Source organism: Sminthopsis crassicaudata, chromosome 2, assembly GCF_048593235.1.
Source record: "Sminthopsis crassicaudata isolate SCR6 chromosome 2, ASM4859323v1, whole genome shotgun sequence".
Classification (NCBI taxonomy): Eukaryota; Metazoa; Chordata; class Mammalia; order Dasyuromorphia; family Dasyuridae; genus Sminthopsis; species Sminthopsis crassicaudata.
Genome location: NC_133618.1, coordinates 374,967,057 through 374,976,913, shown reverse-complemented (window position 1 = coordinate 374,976,913; position 9,857 = coordinate 374,967,057). Strand labels below are relative to the sequence as shown.

Below are 9,857 nucleotides of genomic sequence, written 5' to 3'. Positions count from 1 at the left end.
GGTAGTTTTAGTTTATATCTTTTAACTATGTATTAATTGTTAAGTGGCTCATTTTCTTTTCTTTTTCCTCTTTATCTCTTCCTTCCTTCCTTCCTTCCTTCCTTCCTTCCTTCCTTCCTTCCTTCCTTCCTTCCTCCCTCCCTCCCTCCCTCCCTCCCTCCCTCCCTCCCTCTTTCTTTCTTTCTTTCTTTCTTTCTTTCTTTCTTTCTTTCTTTCTTTCTTTCTTTCTTTCTTTCTTTCTTTCTTTCTTTCTTTCTTTCTTTCTTTCTTTCTTTCTTTCTTTCTTTCTTTCTTTCTTTCTTTCTTTCTTTCTTTCTTTCTTTCTTTTTCTTATTTACAAATTTGGATAGTGTCTAAAAGAAAAAGTTAAATGAGTAAACTATAATAATAGGAGACATTAATTTAATCCCTTCAAATCTAGGTTTTAACAACAACAACAAAAATAAGAAATAAACAATAAAAGAGGTTAAAGACAAGAAAATAATTTTAGAAAAAGTAGATAAGATAAATCTCTGGGAAATACTGATTGGGAATAAAAAGAAATATTCTTATTTTTCATATACAGTATCTTCACGAAAATTAGCCATGTAGGAGGGCATAACAACCTCACAAAAAAGTACAGATAAGAAGAATTAAGTGAATTCTATTCTGATCACAGATGCAATAAAAATTCTTCTTCTTCTTCTTCTTCTTCTTCTTCTTCTTCTTCTTCTTCTTCTTCTTCTTCTTCTTCTTCTTCTTCTTCTTCTTCTTCTTCTTCTTCTTCTTCTTCTTCTTCTTCTTCTTCTTCTTCTTCTTCTTCTTCTTCTTCTTCTTCTTCTTCTTCTTTTCTTCTTCTTCCTAAGGCAATTGGGGTTAAGTGACTTGCCCAAGACCACACAACTAGGAAATGTTAAGTGTCTGAGGCCAGATTTGACATTAGGTTTTCCTGACTTCAGGTCTGGTACTCCATTCACTGTGCCACCTACCTGCACCACAGTAAAGATTCTTTGAAGCAAAGATTAAAGATTATTTGGAAGCTAAATAATGTCATCATAAAGAAAATGTGGGCCAAAGAATAAATTATAGAAATAAAGTTTCATTAAAATAATGACAACATTAAAACAACATAATCAAAATTTGTGGAATGCAGCCAAAGCAGTATTGTGGAGGCATTTCTTTAAATTCTTTTTATTAATAAAAGTGAAAAAGGTGACATGTTATTAAAAAAGAAAAAAACAATTAAGCACCAAAATAGAATAGAATATAGAAATTCTTAAAATCAAAGAGATTAACAAAATAAAAAAAACCACATACATTAGATTCATTAATAAAAAGGAGGTGTCTTTTGAAAAAAAAGAAGCTAGATAAGCTATTAGGTAATTTGATTTTAAAAAAGAAGATAATCAAATAACCAATATCAAAAATGAAAAAAATTATTGGGAGCTATTTTGCCAAACCATATGGCAATAAAATTAATAGTCTGATACTAATTGATATTTACAAAAATATGAACTGCCCAGTTTATAATAATAAGAAATGACCCCATATTAGGGGGGAAATAAATAAAACAAACCATAAATGAATTTTCAAAGGAAAAACAAACATAGGAAGAGATGGATTTGTAAATATCAATCATTTAATTTTAATATTAAACTGTTTGAAAAATAGATAAAGAAGAGATCCTTCCAAATTCTTTCTGAGATGCAAATATGGTTTTATTACCTAAATCAGGAAGAATCAAAATAGAAAAAAATCTAACCAATAAAAATTTTTCCAAACAATAGAAAGGATTGACAGATAGGAATGGGATATAAGATGGTGGAGGGAAGGGCAGAGAATAGAACTCATAGGAATAAGTTATATTAAAGTAGTTTAAACAAAAATAATTCTATAGTCAAGTATTGTTGTAATAGAAAAAAAAACTTTTTAAAAACTATTAGAAACAAATGAGGAAAACATAGAGATTTCCTCTGTTTAATTGTGAATGGAATAAACAACCCAATGATGGATATGATAAATTGAAAGACATTCAGAAGTAGAAGCAGATTGGAGTATCAGATAGACATCTGGTCTAGAGCCAACAAAACTTGCATTCAACTCCCATCCCCCAGATATATACTAGTTCTGTGACTCTGGGAAAATCACTTAATCTCACAAGGTCTAAGCAACTCGAAGACTATAAATTTCAGAGAATGTGCCAAAAATGCATTAGTACCAAGTTTCTTCAAAAAATAATTCTCTAAAACAATGAAATCACAGGCCCAGTTCCTAAGAAGCTATTTCTTTCTATTTCTTTCCAGAGATGGAGGACCATGGATGCATAAAATTCAGACCTTTTTTGTATATTCACTTTTCTGAACCTTTTTTCCCTTCTTTTTCATAAGGGATAGCTCTTTGGGATGAAATGAACGAGGGCTTACAGTGAGAAATATAGGTGATATAAAATATTGATATATTTTATATTAACAAAATTTTATTTTAAAATGAATCATGACAAATTAAAATGCAAGTGACCAATTAAGGCTTTTGGTTTTAAGGCAGGTGGGCTGGTGGTTGACTTTGGACTAAGTAAAACCAAATTATGAGAAGCTATTGTTTGTGTACTAAGAGAATCCAATACTTGATTCTGTTGAATTCCTCTTTGTGCATTGATTGAGTGGCTGTTATTCCAAACATCAAGGTAAGGCCTCCAGAGAGAAGGCATGCAAAGAGCGTCACCATAGGAACTGATGCCTGAAAATGTGGAGGCACAAATGCCAAGAAGAAAGAAGATAGACAAGGTGGGGGTTTGCACAGTGACTATGTTGATAGCAACGATCTAAAAGTAGTGACATATTTGCTGAGTGACAGAAGGGTTGAGGAGCATTTTTAAAACTCTGAACATCTTTTGTGATTCTTAGTTTGCAGCAATGGTAACCTTTAGGTAACAGGGTTGATAGTGAAGAAAGGGTAGAGAGGAAAATTAGTTAGTCAACTGCTCACTTTAACTTCCCCTGGCTGAGGTAGGGATGTTAATATAATATTCACTCATAAATGCTTAAGTACAATCATAATTTGACACAGTGGATAGAGTTCTGGGCCTCAGGTCAGAAAGACTTTTTCTCTGTTCAAATTCAGCCTCAGACACTTCCTAGCTGTGTGACCCTGGCAAGTCACTTAAATCTTTTTGCTTCAGTTTTCTTACCTGTAAAATGAGCTGGAAAAGAAAATGGCAAACCACTCCAGTATCTTTGCCAAGAACACCCCAAACAGGATTATGAAGAGAAGGACACAACTGAAACAAATGAATTTCAACAACCAATCATAATTATGGAATGTCAGGGTTTGTAAGAGTTTTAGAAGTTATTTCATGTAACCCTATCATTTTTTTCCAGATGATAAAGATGACTTAATTTCAAGGAAAATTAAGTCATTTGCTCAAGGTCATAGGTTAGATAGCAATAATACCAAGACTTGAAACCAATTCTCTCATAAGTTGGTAGATTTTTTCACTATAACATAATTGTAGTATGAGAATGATTGTCTTATTAATGTTAAATAATGCATAATTTTAACCTGAGAGAATCTCTTAGGTCCCTATCTACTGACATCCTATTTTTAAGTCTCTTGACTTGAAGAGATTATATTTCACGACCTTGATGATCTTTTTTAGCCCTAACACTGAGATCTAGGATTCTATTCTACTTTATTCATTCGGCATTTATCTGTTGTTGTTCAATGATCACTTTTGAGGAACTTGAATGTTCCTTATTAAATTTTGAAGTGCATTTTGAGTCACAGAAGGCAGATAATAACATAAGGAAAAGCTTAAAGTTCATAATAAGTCTGAGTCATAGAGAGAAGGTTGTGATGGTTGATATATTAAATAAAGCAGGGAAGTGTGACAGATTTTAGAAAGGTTCCCATTAAAATTTCTTAAATAATGCCATATATGTGGTGTTTATACATGTTGTTTTAGATTATTTGGAAGATCTATTTATGTGGAACAGGACGTTTCCCAATGATGCCATACAAATTAAGTATTACAATATTTATATTAAAATATATTAGATGGCCAAGGGATGATTAGATTTTTGATCTCTTTCTAATTTTTCTTTTTCTAATGAGTTTTCCTTTTTAAGGCATGTAAACAAATTCTCATCAGATTTCCTAATACTTGGTATCAGCAGCTAGACCAAAAAAGTGACCTTTAAAAATTGCACTGATCACTGTGTAATTATAGACTTGTGAACTTGGCATCAATTTAAACTCCAATGTCAAGCAACAAAATGAGAAATCTTAATTTTGACTTCCATTTGTTGATATCTCATGAAAGTGTAACATAACAAGTTCAGGATATAAACTTGTTGAGATGATCCTTCATTCTTCAACTAACTCTAGAATACTATCTATTTTTCCTTTCTTGAAACTTTCTGGACAAGCAAGAAAATGAAGAGTGTATGGAAATCAACACAACTGATCCTCCCCAGTTTCAAATTCACTTCTCCACAAGGAACTGGGTATGTCTAGGAAGTCAGTAAGAGGAGCATTTATTTCTTTTGTACCCCAGGGAACTATGCTGTAATGCATGAAGATGGTCTATGATTCTTCCCTATGAGAATTTGGATAAATTTATATCCATATACATTTTTTATGTCATTTCAAACTTAAATGGTATTTCTGTTTGAACTGATAATTGAATGTGCTCTCAAAAGGTGAAGTCTAAATTTACCCAACTGTCCAGTTTCCCCCCCACTAAGGTGCATGTCTTCTATCCCCACTCCCCTCCATCAAAATTTTACTTACAAATGCAGCCTTTGGGCTCTGACGTAGATCTCTCTGGTGCACATCTTTCTGATAGAGACAGCTCCAGACCCTGAACCCAAAAAGCCTTGGCAATAGTAATGCTTTTAGCCTAGTGCTTCAGTCATCACCCTGGGAAGTAACCCCTGTGGAGATACAATCTTACAACTGCTGTTGCAGGAGCTACAGCTACATCTACTGAAGACCCAGCAAAAACAAAAAGTTCTTGTCAACAAAGCTGATGGCACTGTCAAATGGTTCAACATCAGGAAATGTTATGATTTTTATCGATGAACTTGCCAATAAAGCAGTATTAGCATCTACTTTGGTGTTGCAACCAAGGGCTACTAATGTTTAATTTGACTTGCAGCTGAAATCTGTTGCCTTCCCATTAGAATAAGTTTCTTGAGAATAGAGGTATTCTATGTTTCTATTTATATATCCTGTATTTAGGCCAATTCTTTACACATAATTAATGCTTAATAAATGCCTTTTTGGAAAAAGGATAATGCTTTATTTGTTAAATAAACAGCTTTAAAATATATCTCCAATCTGGGCACTTGAAAAAGACATTGAGATCAGTTACCCACAGGAGACATGAAATATAGTATTTTTTGAAGAAAGGAGTTATTTGTTATTTGTTTCCTTTTTGTTTTTCCATTTTTTTCCCATAATCACAATCAGAAATCCTACCTCTTTCTTTTTGATGTCTGCAAGTCTGAAATCTCTTACTCTTATAATTGGTAATAAGGAATATATACAATCTAGATACAATCACCCCTTGTTTGAGTTCATGTAACTATCATACAATAACAGAATTTCAGGTCCTTTTCAGTTGTGACATTCCATATTGTAGAATTCTGGGGAGCCTTCCAACTCCCATGATTTCTGCCCCAAAATACTCATCCCCATTCCACCTTCACCTACCTAGAAGGTGCCTGTTGCTTTTAGCATTGTTTCTTTGGATCCTCTGTCTGTCTGTCTCTGTCTCTGTCTCTGTCTCTGTCTCTGTCTCTGTCTCTGTGTCTCTCTGTCTCTGTCTGTCTGTCTGTCTGTCTCTCTCTCATTATCTTCTCCCTCTCCTTTCCTCTCTCTTTACCTCTTCCCCCTTCCTCCTCACCCCCTTTCTCTCTCTCTCTCTCAGTTATTCCAACATAACTCAGCTGATCAGATCAACTAGGAAAGTGATTTCTACTGGGAGAAATTAAGGGAAGGATAAAGTATCCTGAAGTGCCATTGTGCTCCTGGACGGTGAGAGGGGGAGAGATAAGAGACTATGGGGTGGGCATTAAGGAGAACAAAGAATCAAAAGCCAAGATAGGAAGATGCTTACAAATTACATTTTCCCAACCCAGCTTCATAAAACTGATCCTGAACACATTAACACATCTTCAGGACTTCGGGTAACTGGGAGAAGGGAAACAAGTCCAGGTTAAACAATTAAGGCGTGTTAACAATTAAGGTGTGTATCTGAACATATCCTAGCTTTTGGGATTCCAGACAAAATTTCGTAATCCTAAGGATTCGGGAGTAGTGACGGCACCAAATGCAAAATACATGGAAGAATATGTGGGAGGCAGGAAGGATCACAGATACTCAAGAAACTTTGAGCCCCTGCAGGGGTCGGGGCTTCTCTCAAATTCTAGGGAAGAAGATCATTAGGAAGTGGAATTCACACTAAAGTCGAATTCCGGCTCTCCTCCTGCGTGCCTATGGGACTTTGGACAAATCCTTCAACTTTGGGCCTCAGTTTGCCCCTACGTGAGATTGGATTGTTTCTGAGGCTTAAATTTTCGATGTTTTAATTTTAAAAATGTGTTGAAAGAGGAAAGCTTTAAGGTCCTGGAGCACTCAATCCCGCATAGTTCCGCCGGCTTCCCCAGACTGAGGTAGGGCTGCCCCGGTACCGAGGGAGCAGAACGGAGTGTAAACTAGGGCTGGGCGGGGGCGGCTCTGGCAGCGGGAGGGCGACCGGCGGGTGGGGTTCCCCCAGCTCACTCTGCTCCATGTTTCTCTCAGTGTAGGCAGACTCAGTTTGCTAGGCTGGGCGCGCCACTGCACCCTGGGGCGGTCGCGGAGGGACCCGGGTGATCAAAGGTGGCTGGGACGGCAGGTTTTATACTGACTGCACTGGGAAACTGAGTGTGTCCTCCGGGAAGAGGGATCCTAAGAAGCTGGACAGCGCCAACCCCTCGTTGGTAAAAGCATCTGGGAGATCGGGTGGCCGCTGTTGGCTACTCGAGAAGGTGGAGTCATAAGGCTCATCGGATACTCTTTTTCCCCTTCCGCAGCCAGTGTCCAAGCAACCCCCTCTGGTGCTGTGATGTTCGCCCCGGGATTCCTGCTGCTATTGTGCGTTCTTGGGCCACCTTTTTGCTTCTTCTCTGCGTTAGGTAAGGCATCTCTTCCAGCCTCTTCTGCTTTCCCTCCTGCTAAACTCCCCCAGTTTAGATCTCATCTCACAATTTCTTAGGTGCAGAATCTGTGCGCCCCGAGGGGAAAGTGCTTTTTCCTCTGCATTTCTCTTAGGTATGTGCCCATCCTTCCTCAGTACTCTTTTGACGCAATGCTCCCTTCACCTTCTGCTGGTTTGGAGGGCACCCTTTTGGGAGGGCATCCCTCTTTTAGAGAATGTCTTCCTGGGGAGGGCTGTGTAAGGGTGCAAGGTATGGGCATTGTAAAAAAATTTGATGGCTAAGAAGGAATTCAAGGCCCACGGCCCAGGGCTTGGATAATTCCCCTGGGACACGCATCCCTAAACACTAAAACTTTGCAAACATATCAGGTTCCTGACATATAACAATTCTAACCCTGAGTAGAATGGGGATGCAATATAAGTCTTAGTTCTTTGGGCTAGCCTTATTTGTCTGTTTGTGAACAACTTTCTTCCTCCCAAGGCTATAGGTACTTTGAGATCTCTAATCAATATAGGTACCTATATTTTTCGTTCTATCCGAAGGAGCCAGGTTTGGGGTGTTTTTCAAATAATAGGAACATATTGTGTGCAGACCATTCATGAATGTAAGAGAACCTCCTCAAATAAAACAAAGCAAAACAAAATAAAGTGCTTTTTCTCACCACAGCATTGTGAACTAGACCATGCATAGATTTTGCAGACCTCCGTTTTTCAGATCAAGAAACTGAGGATCTTAAAGGCTAAAAAGATTGTGTGATCTGGGGCTCTAAACTAGATTTCCAGGTTCCCAGACTATTGTGATGATTGCATAGTCAAGTCATGCCAGGGAGCCCAGCAAACAAAGGCCCATCATGGATTTTATAGTGACATAATGATATATTTTTTAGCACCTTTGGGGGCCAATGGAGGGTTTTTGAAAGTTAGTTAAATTTCATTATTTTACCAGCTAAAAATAAGGGTTTTCCTGATTTTTTTTGTGGACTATTTGACTTTTTTAAGACCCAAAGGTAATTTTTTTTGCAGCCTTAAGGAAATCTAACAAGCTCCTCCTATAAAATGCCAGTTTTCTCTATTTCTTTTTGTTTTCTGGAATTCATGGGTACTTTCTGTATTCTAGGCCTGGAATGTGAGGTCAGCTGTCACCCAGACAGAGGAATCTGTGACAAGGACCAGTGTAGGTGAGGAGAAAGGGATTGAGATCTGGGTGGTCTTTGGGAACAATATTGAATATATGGTTGGTTAAGATTGAAAATCAAAGATTTTCTACAAGGCTTCCTTCACTCCTTACTCCCTTTTACCTTCCCCCTAGATATCTGACTTCCCTTACTGAGTGGTATATCCCTCTAGGATAAACTGACTATGAGGTCAGTCATTAGTGACTTGGTGATGCATTTATATATGTCTAATGTTATTTCTTTGATAAATAGCATGTTAGGATCTTGAGGTCAGAGATGTTTCATTTTTGTCTGTATTCCCAATATAGTGCCTAGCACATTGAAGACATTTAATAAATGCTTTTTGTTTGATTGATTAGTGATTGGCAGATGGATTCACCATTGAGAGTTGTCCGACTCACTAGAATGGGGGAGTCCCAAAGCTGCTGCTCTCAAAATATTCTCTGCCCCTTTCCTGGCAACTAGAAATGGCAGTTTAATGATTCCAAGTGTGGGCTCATATTAGACAAAGAGCTATTAGGTATGCACAAGTTCTTCAGTTAAAGAGGAAAAAAAAAAAAAAAAGGTTTTCACTTTGGCATTTTGCCTTGGGTTAAACTAGAAATATTAAGCTTCTTATGGGTTGAATGCTTTTTCCTCCCATCCCAATGCCTCATTTTTAGTGTGGATGTGACCCTTGGTTTTTAAAGTCTATGCACACAGAATTAATGTTTTTTTTTCCAAGTTGGATAGTAAGGGCTTCTTGCAGAAGTGTATATCTGTCCTCTAAAAACCAGCCCTATTTTAGAGAGGCTCACCAGCATAAAATTTGGCACCAAGTGATGATTTTTTTAGTGGGACATAGCTATTCGGGGAGTAAAGGGATTCTTACCTATATAGCTGGAGGCAGCATCCACACTGAATAAAACCACTTGTTCCTCAAGTATTTAAGTATTCTGAGAATATGCCTTTTTTTTCCTTTTAAAATTTTTTACTGGTTTTGGTATTTTTCCCACCTTGGTTTCAAAGTATATCCTTTCTCCTTCCTCTAACAATGGAATTATTCCTTGAAACAGTGATTTAAAAAGGAAAAAAATATATATACTTCAGTAAAACTAGCCAATATATCAACCAAATCTAACAATATATATAATATTCCACTCCCATAGCTCCCTACCTCAGCAAAGAAAGGAGTAAAGTTCATTTTTTTTTTTACTTTTTCTGTGGGGACAAATTTGATCATCATGATGACACATACTTAGTTTATCCTTCCTGAGGATATATGCCTAGCAGTAATTTCTAGGGTTGATGGGTATGGAAATTTTAGTAAACAAACAAACAAAAAAATCAAAACTCCAGATTGTTTTAAAAAAAAAGTCACATTCTTGTTTCTGTTATTCTGGAAGTTGAACTACCAGGATTAAAACTACATTTCCTCTTTTCTTTTTTATTTTTGCTTTCAAAATGGAAGTTGTATTTATTTTATTTAAAAACTGAAATGTATTAGAGAGAAGAGTGATTTG

At 36.8% G+C, this 9,857-nt stretch overlaps 1 protein-coding gene across 2 annotated transcripts in view; it reads left to right on the top strand.

The window, feature by feature from the left end:
• Positions 1-6,763: 6,763 nt before the first annotated feature.
• Positions 6,764-9,857, top strand: part of DLK1 (delta like non-canonical Notch ligand 1) — a 43,362-nt gene continuing 40,268 nt past the window's right edge. Inside the window, exons 1-3 of one of the 2 annotated variants that reach the window (XM_074291262.1) lie at positions 6,764-6,962; positions 7,056-7,157; positions 8,298-8,358. In XM_074291262.1, the coding sequence (XP_074147363.1) occupies positions 7,088-7,157; positions 8,298-8,358 (131 nt within the window). In that variant the 5' untranslated portion in view covers positions 6,764-6,962; positions 7,056-7,087. Of the gene's footprint in view, positions 7,158-8,297; positions 8,359-9,857 lie in introns of both variants that reach the window. The other variant, XM_074291263.1, reaches the window with a different exon arrangement.